Below are 26,932 nucleotides of genomic sequence, written 5' to 3'. Positions count from 1 at the left end.
GCTTATTTCTCACCTCAAATTTGTTCAGAAGCAGATTTTGGTGCACTGATAAGACGAAATCGGTAAAAGTTTATGTACGTCAAACAACGGAACACTACGACTTGCGCTGAAATCCCATTGGCTCACAGAACTGGGGCCACAGGAGGGCCTTAATGCTCAAACACCCCTGGCTCACAGAACTAGGGGCCTCAAGAGGGAGGAGAGACACACTGAAACAGAGCGTTCTGGAATAGGATGGTTTTAGAGGCATGTTAGAATGGCTAGAAGGCATATGCTGAGTGGTATTTTCAGCCAAAAAAACTTCAAAGACATGTTTTGGGCACCTCAGGGACCATACAACTTGTTCAAAAGGAGCACAATAGGTCGACTTTAAGTTCACATTTAAAAAAAACAACCCATCTCTACTTATTACTCTGTATTTCTTTATTTCTAACACAGTCACGTTACTTTCTATGAGACTGGATCTATTAAACTGCAATCAATGATATAATGGGGTCATATCCTTGTAAATGAATATGACACCTCCTTTACCTGTAGCATGTACTCATAATCCTTCACTTCAGTAGAACTGTTAATATTACTTCAGTAAAAGCTTCCACCACTGAACCACCTGATGAAAAACATCAGTTCACAACATAATTTAATTTACGCACCTACGGTCTTGTCTATAATTGGTGGGATGATCGTTGGTCCCAAGGCAATTGTTTACAACACTGTTTTCGGCGCCAAGTAGAGCAATTAGTCCATCCTCATCCCAAATGTCAGGCTCCACAAAGGACCGGACAAGAGAAAAGGAAAGCGGCGAAATCTGTTCCGCACTACGGAGCCGCGGTCAATCCCGCGGCACCAGACAGGGATTATCGGCGATGGCCTCCGGCAAAGAAGAGCCGAAGAAACCTTATTCAGGACTCCCCCTGCGGCGATAACGATTCCAGAACTGGAAAAGATGCAGACTCAGCGCGGAGGGAGTCGGCCAAATGTCCGGCAAGTAAACAGTCGCCGCGCAATGAAACATGAGGTCTACGGAGTCGCAGGGTTCTGAGCGAAAAGGAAGTTATCGGACTGAGACAGCACCGAATGCACGAGGAGTTTTCGTTTTTTAAGGGCGTTTTGGAGGCCCCGGGGCGTCTGCGATTGATGTTTTTCCTCAGCATCTAAAAAATGACAGCGCCACCAAGTTGGGTTCACCGCCTGTACTTTTTTAATGAAGAGAGCGGGAAGCGATGGACGTGAACAGCGGCCTGCTCGCCGAGAAACTCGCGGTGAACAGGGGAGGTAATTCGGCCGCTCGGCGGCGGCGGCTTTGGCGGGGAGACAGTGACGGAGTCGGCGGCGGTAATCTCGCCCTTGTAAAGAGGGGCTGCACAAAGCGTGATTAAAAACCAAGGACATTATCTGGGTGGAATGATCACCTGCGTAATCAATCTCCCTCAGGGTTCTCCTGTTGGCGGCGCAGTGAACGAGTCGGGCGGAGGTGAGCGGAGAAAGCCTCTCCGGCTTTCTCCCAGCAAAGGGAAGCGGGTGAAATTCGGCGCCTCCTGATTGAACGTTTGAAACGTGCAAGGTAATGTTCACGAGGAGCTGCCGAAAACTAGATATGAACATATGGGTCAGATCTACATAGTGACTTCCGTTCAACAAGTCGAACTTAAGTTCAACGAAAGTCACAGAAATGCTGCTGCAGGGATGAGAGAGAGCTGTCACCGTGTTCCCTTATTTACATTCTGCTCGTACAGCTTTAATCAACGTACACTTGCAGCTGGAAATTTCACGTTCAACAAAGCATTGTTTTCTTTTGGAGGGATTAAGAATCGTTATGTTCTTATGAGAGTTGACTAACCAAAAAATGAGGGCAAACACTGTGGCGCTGAAGTAACACCTGTCAAACATGTGTGTTTGACCCGGAGCGCTGCAGGGTAAATGAGCCGGTGCAAGCTCCTCGTCGTCGGCAGAGAATGCATTAGCGGGAAAGTGGGACAGGCGGCCATTTTAATGTATGCGAGAGTGGGCAAACAAACCCATCTTGATTAAGAACACCTGCCGCTATTGTTTGAAGAGGAATGAGTGAAATGATTTGGAGGCGAGACGCAGCAAAGCAACTGATTAATGATTCTGTCATCTCCCGGAGTTGCTCCGCCGAATATTCCGCTGAAGGAATGAGCTCGGAGCTCGGCTCATTAGCCGCCGTTTCAGAAATATTTCAACGTGGCGTGCGCGGATCAGCTGACGGTGTCCATCAGTGGCTGTGGAACGCTGGGATGACGGACGTGCAGCGTTTGTAGGTACGATGGCGGTCTATCTATTTGACGGTTGGGCATCTCAAATTTTGTGGCACTTGCGTATAAGCATGGCGTTTAAAGTGGTAATCCGTAAAATTATTTACTTTAAAAAATCCCATATTTGATACTTTATTTGGTTATCACTTTTTAAGAAATAGCTAAGCAATGTATTTTCATTAAGCATGTGCTCCTCTATATGATGGTTCCATTGTTGCTGGCGGGGTCCGCCTTTTCTGGCGAGAATGCAAAGTTCGGGCACATGCAGGAAGCAGGATATATCAGAAGAAGGGAAACTTTGGAGAGAAGAAAGTGACGAGAGCGAAGAGGGCAAACCGGAATGTTGAAAAAATAATGTTGTCGCAAATTGTAGTGATCCACCACACAATCTACCTGATGGATCACCACTTTAAAGTACCTCAAAACTATTCTGCTTCTTTGAGCACGTACTGGCGGGCCCCGTTCCCAAGTCCTCTTTTCACCAACAATAAGATATTCTAAACCACCAATGCTGATGCGTTTCCAAACACACGCGCAATTTGTTACAACCACAGAACACATTCAGATAAGAGCAAAATGAATGTCTATGTTGATAGATTCTTTTGTAAGTACACTTTACCCATCTGATAGGACCCGTGTCCTATCAGATCAAACAAGGACAAAGATATTGTCCTTGGTTTCTTTATTTTCTCAGTCTTTGCAAAAGCCGAGAACAGCGGACGCACACGACATGCAGAATATCTTTTGAGACCCTCGTAATTCCCCACCCTCCTTAGTGTTACCTGCACTTTACTTTTCCAGTTACCAATTTAACCGATTAAAATTTGTTACGGGAACGAAGAACGTGTAAACAAAATGTAAACGAGGGTAACGCCGGGTATTTTATTATTTTCGGCAAAAAAAGGGTTAGGGTTGGGTGGGTGAACACGCCCCACGGCTCTTGTGGCTAATGGGTGTAATAAAGGATTGTTCATGCTGGGGTCCCTCCATCCATTCTCATTTCTCTGAGAGTGCGGGGACCACTGCAGCAATCAGTCTCTACTCATTGCTTAATTTCCAGGCAGATTTATCATCTGATTCTTTAATGGATTGTTTGTGTGTGTGTGTGTGTGTGTGTGTGTGTGTGTGTGTGTGTGTGTGTGTGAGCGTGAGCGTGTGTGTGCGTGTGTGTGTGCGTGTGTGTGTACGGATGCATCTGTTTCCCCCCCCCCTCCGCACGTCACATTCCTGTGCAAAGTCCGCATTGGAAGGCATCCTACGACTATTAGGCTGATGTCATTTTTAATCAACTATCACCGGAACACAACCCCCATAAAGTGGAGATTTAAAGCCCCCGCCTCGATCACTGCAGCCTGGTGTGTCATCTGCGCCGGGCGAGGGACATAGACGGGTCAATGAGAGAGAGAGAGGGAGAGAGAGAGAGGGGGAGAGAGAGAGAGAGGGGGGGCTCTGGCTGGAGCAGAGCGACAGCTGCTCTGCCTCCCAGCAGCGGAGGCTCGGTGTGGGGGTGATGAAGGCAGGTGAAGAGCCCGGACGCTGGAGGTGAAAGGGAGCGGGGGACACCCAGTGAAACCTGCTGGGAAACGTATTGCTCTCTTTACTTATTTCCTGTCTTTACCTCTCTCTCTCTGCCCCCTCCACCTCTCACTCTTTGCACAAGACAAAAGATGCTCAGTAGGACAAGTGCCAGGAACACAAAAACACACAGGACGGCTCCATGCTCCATTTCTTTCTGTTGCACTCCATGCTGCAATAATTTAATTTCACAGTCACTGCCATATGGTTTCCGCTTTCCGCTAAATTTTAAGCTTGCCAAATGGTATATGGCAAAAAAAAAAAAAAAAAGTGAAGTGTGATTATCCGAGTTGGCACCGCTCTCCCTATACCATGCAGCAATTTCTTCTTTTTTTTTTTCTGCCTCTCTGCGACCGAATAACGGCTGCAGCATAGTTTCTATGTTTACTTTCCCTCTCCACTGTTTACCCGAGCAGTTCGCCTACCGTTGGTGAGAATCAGCTTTGTTCATCGCTGGTCGCCAAGTTGAAAAAAAGTGGCGTTCGGTTTACAACCGCACCCCTGTTTTCCCCACTTGGAGAAAATATTTAGGCAAAGGGGGAAGTGAAATCGTCTGGGGAGCACCTCGGAGTCATTAGTCCATAGCAGGTAGTTCAAAGTCACAAAAATCACTTCCATACCCCCTCCATCCCTCCACCCCTGGTGCTTCAAACAGCCCATTGAAAGGGCGTCTCAGAAGCCCGTATGACGGACCGCTTCAGCCGAGGTCACGTTCTTTTGATCCCAACGGTTGGAAAAGCTGCTCGGGTCCATGCATGTCTGGGGGGGAAATTAGGCTGAGCTACGCTCCTGGCAGAGCCCGCCTCTCCATGTGGAGCCAATCTAACACCAGAATGGGTGCAAATGGCTCCCACCATCGGTCGGGGAGCCCGGGCGGATGCGGGGCAGCGGGCAGAGGGCATCTGCTCCACATTTAGCCGGTGTTTCATAATTATTTGAGCGTGACTGCTCGCAAAAGCAAAGTGTCCTGGTTCGCCGTGATTCTGCTCAAAAACAATTCCATGGCTTGGAAAACAGACGGTGGGGGCCCCGGTGATGGAGACAATTAGTGCGGCTAATAAAAATACGAACCGTATTGCGAGTGAAAAGTAATCCGCGTTGAAAACACACACGCTGGTGGCCCCGTGGAACTTGGCCATGACGACTGCTAATTGGCCCCAAACAGCAGTAGGCAAACAGCAACCTGTTCCCGCCCGCCTGCATCTGGCACCTCCACTGTCCTAGCGCTGTCTTTGTTTCACACATTTACTGTAACTATGCATTATAAACATGCCTATATACTGGAAATATACACACACACGCACGCACACACACACACACACACACACACACACGCACACACACACACACACACACACACAAATGAATATATATATATATACACACAGACACACACACACACACACACAAAACCAAAATAATAGAGCTGGAATCCATTGAAGCCATGTCCAGAACGGATGGTGCTCAACATGGTGCCACTTGGTGGAAATTGCTGAAGCTTAATTCATAAAAAAATGCATTTCATTAGTATTTCAATTGGCTGCCAAAAAACACAAAGACATAATTGAAATCAGACATTTCAGACAATAACCACCCCTTGTTTCACCCATGAAATGCCTGTTCAAAAACACATACTGGACACAAAATAAAAGAATAGTATCTACAGTATATAGTGTATATATTATAAGTATCCACCTATAGCAAATACATTTTAAAAGCCGTTGGTTAAAGAAAGGAGAGACTATACCAGGCACCGAATGCAAATAACTTCCAAATGAGTCCACGCGTCCCCCCAGCGGGTCCCACGGCGCTCATTAATAGAGAGGCTGCCTCGGAAATTCCGCTAACAGATGCAAAATCCGGGATTTGTCACATCAGAGATAATGTCAGTGGGCCGTCGTTTCCTCCCCGCACTTCAAATTAGGTCCTCGAGGGTTCAACGTTGGGGCGACAACTCATGTGTTACCTCTTGTAATCGAACAGATGGATTGGTTTTCGAAAGCTGATACACGCGGTTTGTGTAGGGAAATGGCTGAGCCTCGGGTTAGAAGATTTATTTCCAAGTCAATTTCGGCAAAGGGGCTCAATATAGTAAAAAAAAAAAAAGAACATTTTCTGTATATCTATATGAAAGTATACCGCAGTGTGCAGAGTGCAAAGAAAAAATATATAACAGCATGCCTTTAATGCATTTAACTACATACATACTAGTACCTATACCATGCCAAATTTAAAAAAATATATCAAAAGATCAACTGATATATCAAGGAAATAATATAGTTCGTACAAATATTAAAATATCAAAAATCATTTAAGAAAATATTAAATATACAAATAAAACAACGTATTTATTTATGTATAATATTATAATATTAGTAAAAAACATGTATATTACATAAATATACGTATATATAGTGCATATGATTTATATAATCTATATATTATATAGATTATATAAATCATATGCATTTATTATTCATTTAAATTTTTTTGCATTTATCCTAAATTTGGCCTCTGTTTGGAAATCCTGCTGGAGTACGCTCCATCCCACACACCGGCGCTGATGGTTCCAGGCGTCGCTGGCTGCACTTTTCTTTTCCTCGCATAGTTTGACCTATATATGCATCCTGCACCTGGGGCGGGAGGAGCAGGAGGAGGGGTGGAGCCGGAGGAGTGAGAGTGAAAGAGAGTGAGAGTGAGAGCGAGAGAGAGAGAGAAGGGGATGTGGGAATCCCTCCCTTCTGCGTCGGTTGAATACACTGTTTTACAAAGACCAGCAAACACCACGGATTCTCTTGTTTCCTGAAATACAACCTATCTCCCGAGAGTCGAGGAAGAATGCAGAGTTAAAAACACGCGCGTGCGTGCGCACACACACGTACAGACACGCACGCACGCGCACGCGCACGCACACACACACACGCACACACACGCACACACACACTGTCAGTTCCCTGATGAATAGCTGCCCTGAGGTGGAGGTACGGTAGCAGTACACCTCCATACCTTCTCTCCCTCACTCCCTCTCTCTCTCTCTCTCTCTCTCTCCCCCCTCCAAAAACAGATTCTCATATTGATAAATCAACAATTGCGGGCCAGAATGCCCAGAGGGGCCGGCACCAGACATCTGACATTGATCATCTCTGCGTTATCTCCCTGCGGCGACGCAGGTCCCAGTGCGTCCCTTCGCAGGACGCAGCGTTTTCCAAATCACATGAGCCGGCGTTGGGGGGGAGGAGCTTCCCGTGGCGGGGAGCGCCGTCTCCGAATCAAATGAACTTCAACCGAGCGCTCGAGATCAGTGAAATCAGAGTGAGAATGGTGATGATTTTTTATTATCCGTGTGAGATCGAATTAGTTTGAAAGAGAGTTTGACGACGGGAAAGTGCGTCGGCGACGGAATTTCGCTTTTTGAGTAAAATCAAGGCCTTTTTTATTTTATTTTTTCCCTGCAGCAGCAGCAGCAGCAGCAGCACAGTCGGTTTTTCCAAAGTTTCTCCTCCGATGTGTACATGTGACAGGACATTCAACCCTGTCCATTATGACAAAAAGGATAAAAATGATCAAAATAATGAATTTGAAGTACGTGGTAGAGCTGGGACTCTCCACGGTCTCACCTCCCTCTCAGAATTGGATGAACACGATGATACGTGTTGTTGTTTGATGACCTTCAAAAGCAGGACTTTTGAAGGTCATCGCCACTCGATGTTTACTCCCTTTTATTTTAGCGCCACCTTTTAATGAACCGATATAATTTACTGCATTATTGCCATTTGGTGCCTCAATTTCACTTATTTTCCTTCCTTTTTTTGACGTTTATACATCGCAAAGGGTTTAAATTAGGAGGACGTGCTTCAATACACGGCAGGTTTTGGGAGAGCTAACGAGACTATTTCTTTTTCAAATCAGATTTTATATAAGATCTGCCGAGCCGGGCGGGAGGCTTTCGGAGCCACCGGGTGATTGGGGATAATTTTTGGGCGCTTTCAGATAGCGGCGGCCGACTCCCATTTGACAGGAAGAGGCAGGCGACAGGGCAGAGCTGACGAGGCTGATGGCACCGTCCTCCTGACACTAATGGACTCCCACTCGCTGTTCCCCCGACACCGTGCGCGCTCTTTGTGCACTCTCTGGCTCTCACCGCGCACTCTTTCCCCGTCCCTCCGAGACCTCCCTTTCTCATTTTAATTTCCCTTTTGTTCCTCACAAACGGCAAATTTTGAATTTCAAATCAAGCTGAAAGCAAATTTACATATGGGGAGATTAAGGAAACTTGTAAATGACACGGTGGAGGCTTATTTACAGTGAAATGCAGGTCAAAAGTTGTTTTTTTTTATGTCACCATTGAGGTGACAAACACTGCAATAACGCTGCTTGTGTGTTTAGACTATTAGGAAGGACCTTTTGCCACGCTTTGGCAAGAGTTTTGTGTCCTCAGCCGTCAATGCGCTGAAGAAATTAAAAATAACAGCAGCCGTACACCGATCAGCCACAACAATAAAAAAACCACTAATAACCACTAATATTGTGTAGCTCCCCCTCGTGCATGGACTCCACAAGACCTCTGAAAGTGTCTGGCACCAAGGCGTTAGCAGCAGATCCTTTAAGTTCTGGAAGTTGAGAGGTGGGAGCCCAATGGTTCCGGCTTGTTGTTCCAGCACATTCCATAGATCTGTCGGTCTGAGGCTGCACAGCGTCCTACACAGCAAATAGCAGCATGAACTTTTTCATGCTGCTATCTGCTGTGTGCTACAGTAGCTCTTCTGTGGGATCGGACCAGATGGACTAAACTTCACTCTCCACGTGCATCAATGACCCTTGAGTGCTCATGACCCTGTCGCCGGTTGTTCTTCCTTGGACCACTTTTGGTAGGTACTAACCTCTGCATACCGGGAACACCCTACAAGACCTGTCGTTTTGGAGATGCTCTGACCCAGTCGTCCAGCCATCACAATTTGTTCTTTGTCAAAGGTGGCTCAGATCCTTACGCTTGCCCATTTTTCCTGCTTCCAACACATCAACTTCAAGAACTGACTGTTCACTTGCTGCCTAATATATCCCACCCCTTGACGGGTGCCACTGGAACCAGATGAGCAATGTTATTCACTTCACCTGTCACTGGTTTTAATGTTGCGGCTGATCGGTATATGCTTCTATGGACAGTAAATATGCGTGTTGAGTTGTGTGTGCCGTTTACGCCAAAATCTTAAGTGTTTTGTTGTCATGACGTTTTTTTTATGTCGGCTGTGGGAACACGCGTCCTTTATTGAGGACAAGACAATCTGATCCTGGAGCTAAGTAACCGTGCAGCATTACATATAAATGAGAGCCCCTGTTCCGTCTAGCCTTTGAGACGTATCACCCTCGCGTGATCCCGGCTGCGACAGCGTAAATGATCCGGTTACATAAGCGAGTCCTGCTGGTGCTACTGGTGATAACGTACTGCTAGATTTGATCTCTTCTGATCTTCTTCGTTCATCCCCCACGACGGGGAGGGCTCTTACGCCGACCGGGCTGCAAAGCGATGCGGCGACTCCTGGAAGGGGATAAGTATTTTTGCTGAAGCTGGGGTCAGATTCTCGAAACGACGTATCGGTGCACGTCCGACCACTGATATTTACACATCTTCAGTCTCTTCCGCGCGCACACATAACATCTGCCGTCTTGGAGGAGGCACAAAATCACAAAGGATGGAGAACAGACAGGCGCAGTGTTTGCGCTACTCCCACACTCGCAAGAATGTATTTTCCACCCAATATTTTGACACCAAAACAAACATGGACGCCACACAGCTCGCCACCGGGGGTTGTTTGTTCAGCGACCGTTCCCCCCCCCCCCCCCCCCTTCTCCTTCCTCTGACGCCGACTCACAACAACTTTTTTTCCACAGGAGGAACCTGGTTTCTGATATTGGTTCCACTTGGATAGCTCCTGGTTGCAGTTCCAGTTCCGTAGGTGACATGGTACTGGAACCATTGGGGCTGAGTTTGTAGTACTCCACTGATTGGTCGATTACAAACCAGGCAAGAATCATCAACTGCACCACCCAAAAATATCAGTAAATGGGTGATTTAACACTGACTGGTTGCTCATAGTACTCGCTTCCCCTTGGGTAATTAGTTTTATGAAAGAAAATGGAAAGCCGACCGAAGCAACCAGTAAGTGACGCATGGAACCAGGGCCACGTTTGGCATCACCTCCTCCTGATTTGCGTAATCTCCAGGGCGTGGTGGGAAAGCAAACCAAGGATCCGTTTCCGATTGAGAAGGTTCTGGGCATAAACGATTCCTCAATTAGTTCCCGTCCCTTGGGGGAAAAGGGGCTGATAACCCAAATGTCTTGCCTGACAATGCACCACGGTCGTACCATATGATTCAGGTATGAACTCACCGGTACACAGTACCGGCGCGTCTACGTTTTACTCGACTTCTTTTTCCCGGGACTTTTTCTGGCACACCGGCACTTCTCAAAAACTGCCGGTGTCTGTTCTGCCCTCTCAGGTGGACAAATCGAGTGGATGTATTGTAAAACATATCATATTTCATTGGGTCGGAGCGCACTTTTTTGCCATGATGTCATCGTCCATATATGGACATGAACGGGATTTTTTTGGATCGGGTGAATCCTTGTTTGCTGGTTCAGGTGGATTAGAAAACCCCAAGTGATGCTGCGTTCCATGGGAACTCGGAAATCTGTCATTCCAGTCGGGGTTCCGCGTGTTAACATAACATAAAAACTACAGAGCAGTTCAGAGCGACGGTAGACGTGTTTTAAAATCTACGTATGCAAAGGGAGCGCTGTTCACCGCCGGCGGTGCGTGCCGCCGTGACGCCGCGATCGGCTCTGAAATTCCAGCATAAATGGCTGCTCCTTTACACTCTTCCAAGTAGGAGGTTGGATTTTTCGGATTTCCGCCTTCCGTGGAACGCAGCATAAGCTGTTCCACACACACGTTTACGTTTATAGATTTCTTTATTATAAAGCAGATTTATAACCCCCCTACCCCACCACCACCACCACCACCACCGACATGTGACTAAGGGGGTTACCGGAATTTTTTTTTTTTTTTTTCACTTCAAGCACTGGGTATGACTGTACCATTAGATCATCATCAGGCTTCACTCCGTGCACTTTTAAAGCTCATTACATTCCATTGCATCATTCAGAAGAAGCTTGTGTCTGAAACGACTCCAACCATTAGCTGAACAGTAAGTACAACAGTCAAACAGGAACAAGCTCATGATGTTCCTATTATGTCTTCTAAAGACCAGGAGCAACAAGAAGAACCCTGGAGATGTTTTATTTATATTTTGGCAGGTGGGCTTCCCCCTTCGGTGTCTGAGCGTGGTGGTGGTGGTGGCGGCGGCTAAGGCGTTCGCTGTGAGAGGATCTGTGCTGTGTGGGAGGTGCTGAGTTAACTGCGGTGCTGCGGGGGAGAAAACACGGTCGCCCGTTTCATCCTCCCCGGGATCTCGGCAGCTTCCCACCGAGAGCCCGCGATGGCGGCCGGGGTTTGTGAGCGATGTGTTGGGCACGGCGGCAAAAATAGTCCTCCGCCGCTCCCCCGCACGGACAGGCTGGAGGTCTGGTATTCATAACGGGTTGATGGGAGCGTGCCTGCGTAACGGAGAGCGCTTTGATTTTGCTTTCTGTTGCAATAAAATCACACAGGAGGAATATTTGGGCATTCTTTTGCATATATCAACACAGACATGAAACATTTCTGGGAGTATTTGCATTTCAATGGAGCTGAAAAAAAAGCTAAATGCTTTAGGTTCTAAACGTTGTTAGGCCTTCGAATAGATTTTGCAATCGGAATAATTGAAATTTATGCAATGCTGACGGCGGCACATCCTCCATTGATGAGAAGTTGATTTAATCTCAGAAAGGCTTGATTTCTCTGAGAAGGGTCGTGATGTTCTCAAGTGGAGTTCAGCTCAAGCCTTTGGAAAACACTTCTCTACTCGCAAAGTTTTTGACGCACACACAGACGCACACCCACACAAACACAAACACTGATACATACACACACACACACACACACACACACACACACAAGCACACGCACACACACAGACACAGACACAGACACACACGCACACACGCACGCACACACACACACACACACACACACACACACACACCAAGAATAGAATCTGACAGCCAAAATCAATGTCAAAATAATAATAGCTATTGGGATGTTGCTAATTGGGGTCAATTGGCAGATAACAGGTGACCCTACCTTCCTGTGTCTGGATATAGGGCCTTTAGCGGCGGCAGCGGCTGGAATGCTAATGCCCCTACAGGGCCCACATTCATGGTGTGCCTTATCACTTTCCTCCCTGTGGACCGGGTGTGTGAGAGTGTGTCACCCTTCCCATCAAACCGCTGTCAGACAGGTCTTATCAGGGTAGCCGCAGAGGGTGCCCGATGACCTGTGGAATGACACCCGGCATGCATGCCTTACCCCAGGGGGCTTTGTGTCACCCTGACACACCTCCTGATCCCCCGGTCCTCCCCAGCAGCAGCCAGCTATTCACAGCCACCCACCCAGACACACACACACACACACACACACACACACACACACACACACACACACACACACACACACACACACACACACACACACACACACACACACACACACACATTATTGCTTCCTTTCTCTCTCCTGTCACACAAACATTCACTGGTAGACACACACCACCTCTATGCCACAGGCCACAGACATTCATTTATGGAGGAGGGCACTCCATCCCTTAAGAATGGGAGAAATCCGTAAGATTAAAGATGGCGGACCAACAAAAGCAAGCATTGCAAGAAGGCATTTACTGACCAAACTGACCCATCGCCACATCCCCTCTGTGTCCGTACCTTAAAAGATAATCCACAAATCATTATATCAGGTTCTCGCTCTTGTCCCGGATCGCCAGTTTCTCAGTCGCTGGTGCTTGCGTGCGAGCATCAGTGAGAGCTGCTGCAAGTATTACATCATCGCAATTATTTCAGATAATTATCACGCGACCATTTGGCAATACCGTCAAATTCCACCACCATCCATATACCACATGTATCTTCCAAATTTCACAGGAATTTTACCATTACCATTTCTGCAGTGTTGGAAACGTCGCAATGAATGAAATTTGAATAAAGTGCATTTCCATCGGTTGGGTTCGGGCAAATCAACGTCAGTAAATGTCTTAATGTGTTATTACACTTTTATTACCCGACTGAGCTCACGCCATGATAGTGGCAGAGACTGAGCAGAACAGACAATTCAATTGTTAATGGCAATGACGTGTATGATAATTAACCGTCATCATTATCCGTCTTCATGATCGTGACCGCCCCAGCATCAGTTCATGGAACAAAGTTATTGGAGGAACTTTGTTCCAATAACTTTGTTCCACTAGGATCATCTAGGAATTTTTTTTTTACACTCTGTGCTGCATACAATCGGACAATGTTCCCAACAGCCAACACGCTTTAATTTCCTATTTGAAATGAAAACGACCGTATGTATGTCTGTATATATATATATACCGTAGACGACTGCCCATACAAAGATATATATAAATCTCGTCTTGTCAGGCTCAATCTCACTGCCCGGTGGGCGTTTCAGAGATAGCGCCTGCGTGAAGCAACTTCTCCGAAGCGTCCTTGACAAGACTGGAGCAGAGGGCAAGTCAGGAGAAGGAAAAATAGCAACAGAGAGACAATAGCAAAGAGCATCTTGCGTTGTGAGCATTGGGAGAATCTACTGAGGAAAGAGCTTTCTCGACTCGTTTATCAGCTATAGATCAAATGGGCGCCCCCGCCGTCCCGACACCACCCTATTTCTCGAAATGTCAGCGGCGATGGCACAGCCGATACCCTGAGCCCGGTGCATGATGGGGAGGCTGGATGCCGGGCTCATTGTAGGATGCAGATAAGAAAAAGGTTTGTCCTGTGTATTCCGCCAGGTCCTCTCCCATTTCAACAGGACAGAAAGGAAGATATTGTCTCGTTGGCCGCCCAAGCAAACACATAAAAAAACACACGGATACAAAATACAGACCTTCTCTCCCCATGGGAGCAGAGCCAGTTGTGTGTTTTCTTTGGGCAATTTTAAAGGAGCGATGCGAGACCACACATTGTACATCTCTCATTCCTGATGGTAAGTTCTCCTTTGTTATCTCGTTTTTTTTTTTTTCTGATGAGAATTTTTCCTCATTTTCGCGGAAGCTGAGGGTCATTAAAGCACGGGCCGATCGATGCCTGAATATTTAAAGCCAAGCGCTGGGAACCGCTTTATTATTATCCTCACTCTCCTCCTTGTTCACGGTGGTCTTGATAGAGACGGCGGACGGCGCTTAGACGAGCGGTTTGTAGCTTAAAGCCGTATCCCTCTCAGTCCACATGCAATCCCTGCTAATTAGGGAAGCAGATGAGATGCCTCCTTGTGAATGGTAATGAATTAATGAGGGTCCCTCTCAATGCTTAAATACAGCTAATCAACTGAGAGGCTCCCGGGATGCAGACGCACCGCCTCCTCCGTGCCTCTCGTGCCTCTTTGTTTTAGCTCATCTTAGAGGGAGCGGCGGACACTCCAACGCAAACACACACACACACACACACAAACAAATCCATACAAACACACACACACACACACACACAAACAAATCCACACAAACAAATCCACACAAACAAATCCATACAAACACACACACACACACACATAGGAAGAGATTTTTCAAATGCATTACAAACTCGGGTGGAGACATTTATTTCATGTCCTTTTGTTGAAGGCTGACGAGCCAATGTGTCGCACCCTCCGCCCTGTCCCACCGCACCCTCTCCCCATTTCTATACGCGCGTACTCAACAACCCGGCCGTTCCGACGCCGGTTTCGTCTCATCAGCCTGGGGGATCGGCGTCGAGACACGGCGCTCACGTTCCGTCCCCCCGTGGACCCTCGGGTCGGATCGAACCTGACGGCCTTTGATCGGCGCGAAACAAAGACACGCATCGAGACAAAGCCTGGCGTCACTCGCGCGGGGCGGGTGACGGCGCGCCCGCAGTCATCCTCATCATCCGAGGTGAGATTATCCAGTCTGCGATGCTTTACATCTCAATGAATAAATCAGCTGATTGGGGATAAATAAAAAGGTGAGATCATGGGGATGGAACCTGCTACAGTAGGAGCATTTGGTGCGGTAATTGGTGCATTGACGCCTCTGCGCTTGGAGCTAGTTCTTCCGCTGCTCCAACCAATTTCTCCTTGCACTGAAATACCTTAGGAACGGACGTTCTGCCATAAACAGCTTTGGCCCTTGAGCACAGTTGGCCGGTTTGTTTGCTCGTCTTTTCAGGGCATCCGCGAGAGGGAAGAAAGTACGAAGATGGAGCGGAGCGCTTCTGGAAGATAAAACTCATTTTGAAGAGCCCCTCCATGCAGGGGGCCACGGCGGAGTGAGGAGACGAGGGGGGTCCGGGGATTTGATGCGCCACTGAAAAGGTCAGCTGGGCTCTTATTGGGATAGGAAACCGACAAAACGGAAAAGGTCAGCTCATCAGCTCTGTCTCTAATCCTTATTGCCCCTCAACAATCAAATTGAGTGGGCTCCACTGATAAAAACCCATTGACTTCGTATCCGGCGGCTCACCGCCCGTACCGGAGACAAACGATACGCGGCTCTGGGTTGAAAAAGGACAGATGTGAGATCTGGATTTTTATTACTTTAATTTTCTGTCACCGACAAAGGATAACATTACACCGACAAGTCATCCATTCAGATCTGCCAGAGCTGCCGCTGCCACTTACACCGGGGTCAGTCAAGCATTTGAATGTGCAAATTGCACAATATTAAAATAGAACACCTAATGACACATTCAGTGGAGGTCTGCGGTTACGCAACACTCTCTGCAGCGCCTTCTTCCGGGGAGGGGGCCACATCGAGAGAGTAGGTTAATACCACTCCTTTATATAAAAAAAAAAAAAACTCTGCGGAAGTGGGGAAAAAAGATCAACTCAGCATATTTAGATCTCAATTTCAGCTGCCGGGAATCTTTGGGCAGACAATGGCAAGCCTCGCAAGCGGCCACTTGGGCTGCAATCAAACACGGTTGGCTGACAGATTCAGCTTCTGATTAGAAAGTGCAGGATGAAGTACTGTGGGAGCCATGAAGCTGACGAGGGGAATGGGAATTGGGCTGCAGGGGGGCAGATATATGGCTTCTCTGAATTGCCTCCGAGAGGTTAGAACCCCCTGTTGTATATGTGTGTGTGTGTGTACGTGTGCGCGCGTGCATGCGCATGTGTTTCCACATCCTTGTCGGTCTCTTGATCCGTCTGTCCGTATATCTATCTGCAATGGCGGAGATTAGAAAATATGGCGTCTAGTATACCCGGGGAACAGCGACGGCGACCTAGGCGGCGCAGATTATATTTCAGGCTAATCTCTCCTGGGCGGGACACGAGATCAATCAAGTGGCACATTTTTTCCTCCCCTCACCTCTTTGTTCTCTCCTATCAATTTTAATGGTTGAGGGACATCCTTCAAAAAAAAAAAAAAGAAAAAAAAGAAATGGGGCTGGAAGATGGATGAGGGCATTTTGTAGCTCGCAGTCTGAGGATGCGGGTGGGGGTGAAAGCAAGGTTCAGTAGTCTTTCATTACATCAATCCCACGCACAGGAACTCGGTCACACGGTCCATCCATGCAAACACAGGCACGACACAAAGATAGGCGGGGAACACATGGAAGTAGATGTGAACGCTGCCACTTGGGCATCGCTGGGTAAAAACACTGTGATACTGAGGTGATGCCAAAATTCTGAAAAAATCATGCCATACTGTCTGTTTAAACACAGGGTATTATATGGTATACAACTAATCACTTGTTATAAAATGCCATAAATATTCTTAAAAAAAAATGATACTGTCGCAAACTGGGCATCCATTGCAGCTGCAACCCCTTCTCAAGGTTTCTTCCATTTACACCCCCCAGGTGGTCTTTGTCCGGGTGGGGGTTGCGATGATGGCGGACACCGCTGATTTCTACGTCAAATGTGAAGCCTCTCAAGACCATACTGTGATTAAGGGCTTGAGAGATAAACTCGACCGTCGGTATCGCCGGTGATTTGGTCGCGGTGACTGTTTGTGAAGTTGCAAAACTTAGCCACACAAACCACGAAAAAAAACCCAGCCATCTACAAAATAATTAACATAAAGACAGCTGGCAGTACGGCTCGGGAAAAAGCAGGAAAAGCAAAAAGGGAGTCTTGTGGAAGTGCGGTGCCTTTGAGGCGGATGAAGGGACGAGGGTGGATGCTCTGAGCCGCTGAGAATTTCAAATAAAAGCAGGAACACTTCAAACCGCCGCGCACCTCAACCGGCAGCATCCCCATTTATTTAGTGACATTTCCATTCATTTAGGAATCACATTAAGGAATAACGTTTCATAACGTATCGCTAAAATGATCATTGTGACACCTAAATACTTACGACGTCATTCGATTATTAGATAGATGGATCACGACGTCCTTCGATTTTCACTCCTACCCCAATTTTAAAGCCACTGCGTTAATATTTGTTTATTTTCTTACTTCATGCAACCGTATTAGTACTTGAAGGACTATCTGCCACTGCTTCGGGTTTTTGTAATATATTAGACTTGGCTTCTGTTGTTGTTTACCTAACCATGGCAACCGGGTCATGGGTCTTGAGAATCGCGGAATTACAATGACTTTCAAATTGCATCGAATATCACATTTCTGACATTGTGACATTCATAGTTTACATTTACATTACACACACACGCACGCACGCACGCACGCACGCACGCACGCACGCACGCACGCACGCACGCACGCACGCACGCACGCACACACACACACACACACACACACACACACACACACACGCACACGCAGACGCACACGATGGTTCTCCGCTTGCAGGTTCCGTCTCCCAATGTGAATATCTTTGCTCCCTGCTATGCCACAGTCTCAGAATTCTCGGCGGTGGCTATTCCACCTGCTACCGAATGAGGGTGCATTCAAGCCGTGGTCGGCGGTGTCCGGCGGTCTACGACGCCCTCGCCCTCCGCTCCTTTGCATTGACACCTCAATGCCCGTATAGCCATCACCCCCCAGCACCTCACCCCGGGAGCAATGGAACCCGGCTCTGCCTCATTTAAGCCTTTCTCTCCCTTCCCCTCCACCAAGTGACACGGCGCAACATGGAGTTGCTGAACTCAGAGTCTTCCAGCCTCACCCAAATGTCCTTCCTAACTATCTTTCCTAACTACCCGTTCAAGCCTTGTTTTTGTTTCCTGAAGAGAGACGATGCTGGTGTCTGGTCCTCATCCATATGCAGCAGCCAGTTATCAGGGGCTGCTGTGTCTCATTTGCTTGGGAGGCTGCCTTCTATTTCCTCCCTAAATGCAGCGGGGTGGGCAGCCCTGCCATAATGAAATGTATGAAACTTGCTCCGCCACCGCTGCTGTCTAAACTTCGAAAACCGGAGAAAAATAGGCCATGGTCAAATGCACAAAAAGGGGGGGGATAATGAAAAACAGAGGGCCTTTACTCAGCTCTGAGCGGGATGAAACCCATTACCCGAGATAATTAACAATGGCTGCCAAGTTGCTGCTTGGTTCTGGGCTTACACCTTGGAGGCTCCTCGCGGTTCCTTGTGTTTTTTTCCCCCTGCCGAGTCTATCCGGAAACGAGGTGCTACGCAGAGACAAAGCGGGGCCCTTGAAGCGCCGACGCAGAAACCTCCATCCGCCCGCTTTGAGGGGAGCACTCCACTCGTAAACATCTGCTGCCGCGCTAATTGAAAGAAAAGCCACGCGGCGCTGGGTCCACGCGGCTGTGAGCGGAACGCAGACGCCGCCTGGCCCTGGCGAGGGGAGGGGCTGGACACTGAGGGATTGCCACGCCCAATCACAACCCCCTGGTTCTGGATTTGTAACTTCCAATCGCATTGCAAGTCCCTATCAATGACTATGACACCACCTATAATACTGTTTGTGAATCGGAATGAGGATCTGCAGCATCATGCACTAACACATGGACAGCAGCACTTTATGAAGGACGATGGACTCTCTTATATCAGCACCGGATATGAGAAGTACATTTACTTTTGAAACTTTAAGTACATTTGAGAGCGAGTACTTCTGTACTTTTAACTCAAGTAGAAAATGTCAATGTGGTGCTTTCACTTTTTACTCTGGTAATTTCGTGTCCAGGTATTTGTCATTTTGCTCCGGCGAAAGCTCTGCGAACGACCCCCACCGGGGCTCACCGGGCTCCGTCCGTTCTGCAGTGAGAACAATCACCGGAAGGTTAACTAAAGTGGAACCCAGCGGAGAGATCAGAGGACACAGAGCGGGGTGAGTCAGAGAGAGCGAGAGGAAGGAAGGAAGGCATGGAGGAAGAAATTAACTAAGGAAGGAAGGAATGAAGGAAGGAAGGATACGGGGGGAGGAAGGGAAGAAGAAAGATATTAACTAAGGAAGGCAGTAAGGACACAGAGGGAGGAAGGAAGGAATGAAGGAATAAATTAATGAAGGAAGGATACAGAGGGAAGAAGGAAGAAAGAAAGGAACTAAGGAAGGAAATAAGGAAGGAAAGCAAGGGAGGAGAATGAGGGAGCAAAGGAGGAGAGCAAGAAATAATGGAAGGAAGGAAGGAAGGGGGGAGAGGGAGAATGGAAGGAAGGGAGGGAGGGAGGAGAGGGAGAAAGGAAGGGAGGAAAGAAAGAAAGGGAAGAAAGACAAAGAGCTAAGGAATGAAGGAAAGAAGCATGACAAGGAAAACAAGGAAGGAGGGAAGGACGGGAGAGTGAGGTAGGTGGGACAGAGATAGTGGAGGGAGAAAGGAAGGATGGAAGGAAGGAAGGAAGGAAAGTGCTGTGTGCTCTCGTTCAGCGAAGGAACCAACACAATAAATAAAGAATGTGGAGTGTGTGCGAAAGGTGAGCTGAATCACCATGCAGATCACCTGCAGCCCTGAGAACGGAGAGAGGGAGGGAGAGATGGAGAGCGGGAGATGGAGAGAGGGAGAGGGAGAGAGACGGAAGGAGATGGAGAGAGGCCGATAGAGAGACATAGGGAGAGGGAGATGGAGAGAGGGAGATGGAGAGAGAGATGGAGAGAGGGAGATGGAGAGAGGCCGATAGAGAGACATAGGGAGAGGGAGAAGGAGAGAGATGGAGGGAGATGGAGAGAGGGAGAGCTGGAGAGATATGGAGAGAGGGAGATAGAGAGAGGGAGATGGAGAGGGATGGAGAGAGGGCGATAGAGAGACAGGGAGAGGGAGATGGAGGGAGATGGAGAGAGAGAGATGGAGAGACAGATGGAGGGAGATGGAGAGCGATGGAGACAAGGAGATTGATGGAGAGAGGGAGATGGAGGGAGATGGAGAGAGGGCGATTGAGGGAGATGGAGAGAGATGCAGGGAGGGAGATGGAGAGAGGGAGATGGAGGGAGATAGAGAGAGATGGAGAGAGGGAGATGGAGAGAGGGAGATGGAGGGAGATAGAGAGAGATGGAGAGAGGGAGACGGAGGTAGATGGGGAGAGGGAGATGGAGAGAGAGACAGCGAGTGAAACGGGGTCACACCTTTTCATTCATCACTTCATCACTTCATCATTTCATCACTTCATCCCTTCATCATTTGATTTCTTCGCACCCGTTCGCCGGTTCCGCATCGTGATCAGGATTAACCGACCGTCTGCACGGTGCAAAGTGATATAAAACGTTATTGTTTAAACCGTGATGGAGTGAGAGCCTCAGAGATGGAGACAGAGAGGAAAACTCAGATGGATAGACAGACAGTCAGACAGACAGACAGACAGACAGACGGAAAGACGGACAGATAGAAAGATACAGAAGATAGATAAATAGATATACAGACCGATAGATTGATGGATAGATAGACAGATTGATAGATAGACAGACAGACAGATAGACAGATTGATAGATAGATAGATTGATAGACAGACAGACAGACATAGATAGAAGGAACATGACAACAACAGAAAGAGAGGACAGAAGGAGACAGACAACGACAGAAACCAAGGAAGAAAGAAAATGTGGAAATGAGAGAATGAGAAATGCTGAAAACAGAGGGATGGCAAGGAGAAAGTGAAAGAAGAGCGGAGGAGAGAGAGGAGGAGGAGGAGGAGGAGGAGGAGGAAGATGAGGAAGAGGAGGGGGAGGGAGGAGAGCTCGTCCCCGCCCCCGTCCTCTCCTCCTCCTCCAGCCCACAAAGACACAGTGACACACTTTCTACCTGCTGCTCAGAGACACTCGTCTGTCTGGGTATCCCCCTATCGCTCTCTCTCTCCCTCTCCCACTCTCTCTCCCGCTCTCTCTCTCTCTCTCTCTCTCTCTCTCCCGCCCCCCCCCCCCTCTCTCCCTCCCCCTCTCTCTCCCTCTCTGAAGTGCACACTGTTTTTCTATTTTCTTTTTTTGTTGAGCATGGTTTCATGGTGATTTTGCTTTTGTTTTTTAGGATGAATGAATCTGCGTGACAGTATGCCGTGCGTGTGTGTGTGTGTGTGTGTGTATGTGTGTGTGTGTGTGTGTGTGTGTGTGTGTGTGTGTGTGTGTTGGCATGTACACACACTTTCATCAATTCATTTTTTTTGGAACGTGAGCATTGTTTGGGATAATGGCATTATGGTAATACTAACAACAATACTAATAATATCAACAATAATAAGGATCATATTATTCATGGTAGTAATACTATTACTACCACTACAACTACTACTACTAGTACTACTACTAATAATAATAATAACAGTAGTAAAAATGGTAATACCACTAAGAATAATGACAATGACATAATAATGATTTCAAAATAACTGCAAACTTCCGAGTAGATTAGCCAGGCACCACCGACTCTCCTTCACTCTCCTCCCTCCTCTGCCCTTCTTTCCCTCCCTCCATTCCCAACTAGGCATTTTAATGCTGTGCCCTCTTTTCCCGTGCCAATTCTTTATTTCCACGCTCCATATCCCTCTCTCCTCCGCCTCCCAGAGCAGCTCTGAGCCAGGAGGCGCTGGTGGTGCAGCTCTCCCCTCGGGGGTTCACCAGAACAGGCTGAACACACCTGCCGGCGGACAGACACACCGGAGAGTCCCTCTCACACGGAGAGCGGGCCCCGGGGAGCGGCCCACTTGGCGGCTTCCAATCCCTTCTGCTAAATCGACAGGGTATTCCACTCCATTTCCTAGGAACTGGAGCAGTGTGAGGCACTAGCGGCAAGACAAGCAATATTTCTACACTCCGGGTGAAGGGAGACGGCAACTGCCGCGGATACTATCGGCTGCTTAGACCTGCATACCACAGGGCGACTGCTGTACCCGACGTCCACTAGTCTTTTACCACATTGTTAAAAAAACGATTCATGCGGACATTAAATTGGTTGCAACACAAGTAAAGCCATAGTGATCGTAATAGTAATCCGAGCATCGAAGAGGTGCTGTGTTTGGGGAAGTAATAGTTCGCAACTTTCGACTGCACTCGAATCATCCCTCATAACACGGACTCGTACGGGTCCAATTCCAAACGACAGATTTAAGGACAAATGGCTACAGCGCTGTAATTATCGTACCGGTAAAGGAAGGGCTCCGTTTTATGGTGTTTGCCTTTTTTTTCGCAGAGTTTCCATGGCGTTCAAACCAGCCAAGGTTCATTTTGGTTCAGCTTTGCTCTCGTGTCTTGTTGCATCATATTTGTTGATGGTGTACAGCTGGTCTTTGCCCGACAGCGCCGTGTTGAACAGCGCTCTTTGTGTGCGAGTGGTGATGTCATACGACTTTCAAAAACCAGTGGTCCCAGGGTCCCTAATGACAACACTTGCTTGGTAATACTGAGCAGACTTTCAGGTGATACAACCTTCCGCACCCGATGGAGATGCTGGCGGCTCACGGCTCCCTGGACAGCCCAATCGGATGATTCCCCTCGCCGGCCCCCCAATGCCTGGGACAATGGTCGTCACTTGAGCTTGGCAGTGTCTCCAGTGACACCTAAGCCTGGAAGCCGCCGGCTGCGGCTAACTCAGCGGCATTTAAGTCCCCCTCTTCCACCCCCCGTCTCTCCGCGAGGGTTAAAGAGAGACATTTCACGTCTAATTAATGCACAGGATGTGGCGGTATAAAAAGGGGCTAATGAGGCTGTGATCGCAGTGGCGTGAAGGCAGGAGCCATTGTGGTGATCACGGCTCCACTCCACGAGACTTGGAGCTCCAGAGTTATGAGGCTGTCATGGGAGGAGGGAGTGGGTAGATCTGAGGGTAGATCAGAGCTGATGATAGTAAACGCTCGATTAGGTTTGTCGTCCTTTGTCATAGTCTCACAAAACGTACCCCGCCCCCCGGTCACTGTAGGCTTTACCGTTTAATTCTGTATGATGATGGATCCTAGAAGGGCCGACGTGACGGCAAACTGCGTCCGGGTCCGGCGGTCACATCTGCACGAACCATTCTGAATTCATATTGCTTTCATCGACACGCTCAGCGCACCTGAGGATTCCTCAGCGCTCACTCCAACGAAGGCAAATGTCCAATCGCTGTTGGACAATAAAGTTGTTATCTCATCTTACGAGAGTGATACGAAAGCCGCACGTACATCGAGTGGTGCTGCGATGGAGAGTTTTGGCTTTTTTTTTAATCTTCCCACGCCCCTCAGGTTTTCTCTACTACAAGACCCACAACACGCATTAAAACAATGTTTATACACTGCACAAAAAATACATGTATTCCAAAAGACCCTCCGAGCATCTGGATAACCTGCAGCCTTGGACGCGGGAACGATGCCAATTCCTACAAGGTGTCAAATCCCCTTCAAATCTCCTCGCGAGAATGCCTGAGGACGCCCAATCCGAGCAACTTCCCCTCCGCTCGGCTCTCCGAGGACGGGGAGGGCTGCCCGCCGCGGGCGCCGAGCCGCTACTCATTACTCGTAAACACATCTGGCTGGTGAAGAGTGAGTCTCACTCTCCGTCCGATACGCTGCCTCGTTTCGTCCGTCTGACTATCACTCACACTTCTGTGCCTAATTTGTCGAGGACCCGGACGCTGCGGCTGCTGCGCTGCAGCCATTTCAAAAGCCGCGTCCTGCAGCAGCGGCGACCCGGAACTTCTCGACACATGCGCGGCGGGTCTTACGCAACGCACAGACACAGGATCACGGTATGACCCGTCACGCGGACGGCGGAGGCGGCGGCGGCGGCGCGTGTGCTCACCTGTGCAATCTCATACAGCAGCTTGTAGTGTTCCTCGCGCTTCTGTAAAGTGCACAGATTGCAGCCCATTATAGTCGCTGTGGAAAACGCCGGGCGTCCAATTCTCCCCGAGCAGTGGTTCGGACACAGGGGATCACCCCGGTGCTCATCAGTCAGTCCTTAGCAGGCATCAATCCCACACAGGCGCAGCACACCGATCCGCTCACTCTCATCTCATGGACAGAGCTCGCATGCAATCAGACACGAGCGGAGGACCCCCCCCACACACACACACACACACACACACACACACGCACACACACACACATTCACACACGCACACGCACACACACATTCACATTCACACACACGCGCGGCTGCAGCTGGGTCTGGAGAACAGATGCTCTGTTGTCTGAGACGCGGCACCAGCTTCAGCAGTGGAAGTGGCAATAGTAGTATTAGTGGCTTCAGCATCAGCAGAGCTCTTCCCCTCTCCTCTCCTCTCCTCTCCTCTCGCTCGCTCTCTCTCTCTCACAGACCCGTACACACACTCACACTCACACACACACACACACACACACACTCGCTCGCTGGCTGGCTGGAGTTGTGACTCCCGCTCGCTGAGACACTCCCCCGCCTTTTCTCCTCTCAAGCCTCGCTGCACATGACTACGCTCACACCAGCTCATGAATTATGTGGGAGACAGGTGGGATATTCATGAGGGAGGTGGCTAATAAGGAGGGAGGCTGGAGAGGAGGGAGGAGCCGGCGCGAGCCAGGAAAGCGCCCGCTTCATTAAGACGGAGGAGGCAGCCTGCACAACGCGCCCCTTTGTGTGCGCGGCGTCTCTGACCGCCCGCGACGAGGAGGACGGCAGAGCCGGAGGCGTTTTTTCCAGGCCCTGCGGTTCCTCAGTCTTTTTTCACGTCAAGGACCCGCAATTTAGGCCTTTGAGGACCCCAAACGGACCCCAAGGTTGTTACGGTTTGATATGATATAGCATCTATACCATTGTTAGAGGGATAGAGACGGTCACTGTACGTTCTCTAATGGCGCTTAGCTCTTGCGCATTAAATAACGGTGAAGGTTAAATAATCATTTTCCAAGGGCCCCGGACTCCACTTTGAGAACCGCTTCCCGAGGCTATCCCGAGGTAGCTTTGCGCTGTCGGATGCCGTGCTTGCACGACACAATTTACCGCGAGAACCGAATTATAAAAGCAACGGTCATGGGTACATACAACAGTGTATAAGCAAGTTCAGCACTAAATAACCAAACATTGTTTCCAATTTGATGTCCAAGAGCGTCCTTTGTTACCGATCGCTCATTCCAGTGTATTTCCTCAAGCCACGTCAAAATAAATGAGGCAGCGTTGGTGTAAGTGCGGGGTAGACCTCAGCTTGGGTACAGTACGTAAGAGGATTTAACGTTTTCGAGATGACTTTGACACGGGCTTTGAAAATGAAGACCTGTCACACTGCCGGCGACGGGGGGCGGTGGGGACCTGAGACAATTACCCAATTGTAGACGCCGCAGGTGTGGGATAATGAGGTCTTCGCGACGTATCGGCAATCAGCAAAGCAAGAGATTTGGAAGTATGTAGATCCACCGCTGCCTTCCCCCAAATGGCGATAATTACGAGACAATAGTGGGAAGCAAGTGCATCAGCCACGGAACCCCCGTTCGCCAAACAGGAAGCCGCGCTAACGAGCGATAATTGGTAACAAATTGGCCCCCCAGCCAACGGCGAGGCTCTCGGAGCCGAAATAGAGCTAAAAGTAGATGAGCACTCATCAGCTGACTACCGGGCATCCCACCCCGAGGGACTCCGTAATCAGATTTTCCGGGCCTTTTTTTACCCCCACAGCCTGGAGGAAAGCCAAAACAGCTACCTCCACCGCAGCGCGCCACCGTGGTTAATGCTGTCCTCCCTTCACCAAAACTCCCCCCTCACCAACCCCACCCCTCCTCCGCCGTCCTCACTCCCACTCCGCCCTGAAGAATCGGTGGGAAGCGTTTTTTTTTTGCAATTGTCCAGCAATAGCAAACCCATGAAGAGCTGTTCATTAAAGTGTCAATTTGACATCAGAGAGTCTTGCTCGGAGACCGGGAAGCGGGGATGTGATGCGTTATCGTGTTTTGTTGTCCCGGGGGGTGGCGGCGGCGCCGGCGCCGGCGGAGGCAATCTGTGTTTGCGCGGCAACCAAACGGACGATGATGAAAACGCGGGGCCGAGGCGAACCAGGAAGCGAGAGCCGCCGGGCGCCGCGGACAACTGCCGTCTATTTGTCCGTGGTCAGCACAGTCGTACCACCTGGAGCGATCGAGGGTCAACGAAACCGCGCCGGCTGTGTTGAGAGACAAATATTAGATATCAAGAATCTGCTGACAATAAGCATCGGAGTGCATCAGAATCTTGGCCTCGGAAAAGAAAGGAGTAAGGATTTCCTTACTCAGGGAACACAAACGTCCGTCTTGGGCCGCCGCTGAAGACGCCATAGCCGGTGACCCCCAAAAGGTTAAGATGCCCATCGGTCACCCTAATGCTCTCGCTCATCATCTGTGAAGCGGGACTGATACAGTGGCCTCTGCCTGCGGTCAAGCAGCACTTTTCAATGGGACGTGTAGTGTGAAAGATGTTCTACCAGGAGCGCATCAAGACTGATAAAAGCTCTCCGGAGCCACTTTACGGCCCCGGGTTCTGCGCTCTGGAGGGGGTGAAATTTATATGAGGCTGCATTTCCAATGTGACCTGAGGGCGGGATCGGCACATTATACCAACATTTAGTAATACCATTTACAGCCTGACAAGGTAACGTTTGATTGCACTTATAATGAATCACTCGGGGCCCTTTGTCCG

The 26,932-nt window shown here is 48.8% G+C and overlaps 1 protein-coding gene across 1 annotated transcript in view; it reads right to left on the bottom strand.

Annotated features, from left to right (window-relative positions):
* The window catches only part of LOC307231439 (PDZ domain-containing RING finger protein 4), a 56,388-nt gene extending 32,125 nt beyond the window's left edge, over positions 1 to 24,263 (bottom strand). The window contains exon 1 of the mRNA XM_080002145.1: positions 24,095 to 24,263. Coding sequence (XP_079858271.1) covers positions 24,095 to 24,163 — 69 coding nt within the window. The 5' untranslated portion in view covers positions 24,164 to 24,263. The remainder of the gene's footprint in view (positions 1 to 24,094) is intronic.
* Positions 24,264 to 26,932: the final 2,669 nt, after the last annotated feature.

The sequence above is a fragment of the Zeus faber genome (assembly GCF_960531495.2).
Source record: "Zeus faber genome assembly, chromosome: 6".
Lineage (NCBI taxonomy): Eukaryota > Metazoa > Chordata > Actinopteri > Zeiformes > Zeidae > Zeus > Zeus faber.
The sequence above is the reverse complement of the archived record's forward strand: the minus strand, read 5'-3'. Positions and strand labels throughout refer to the sequence as shown.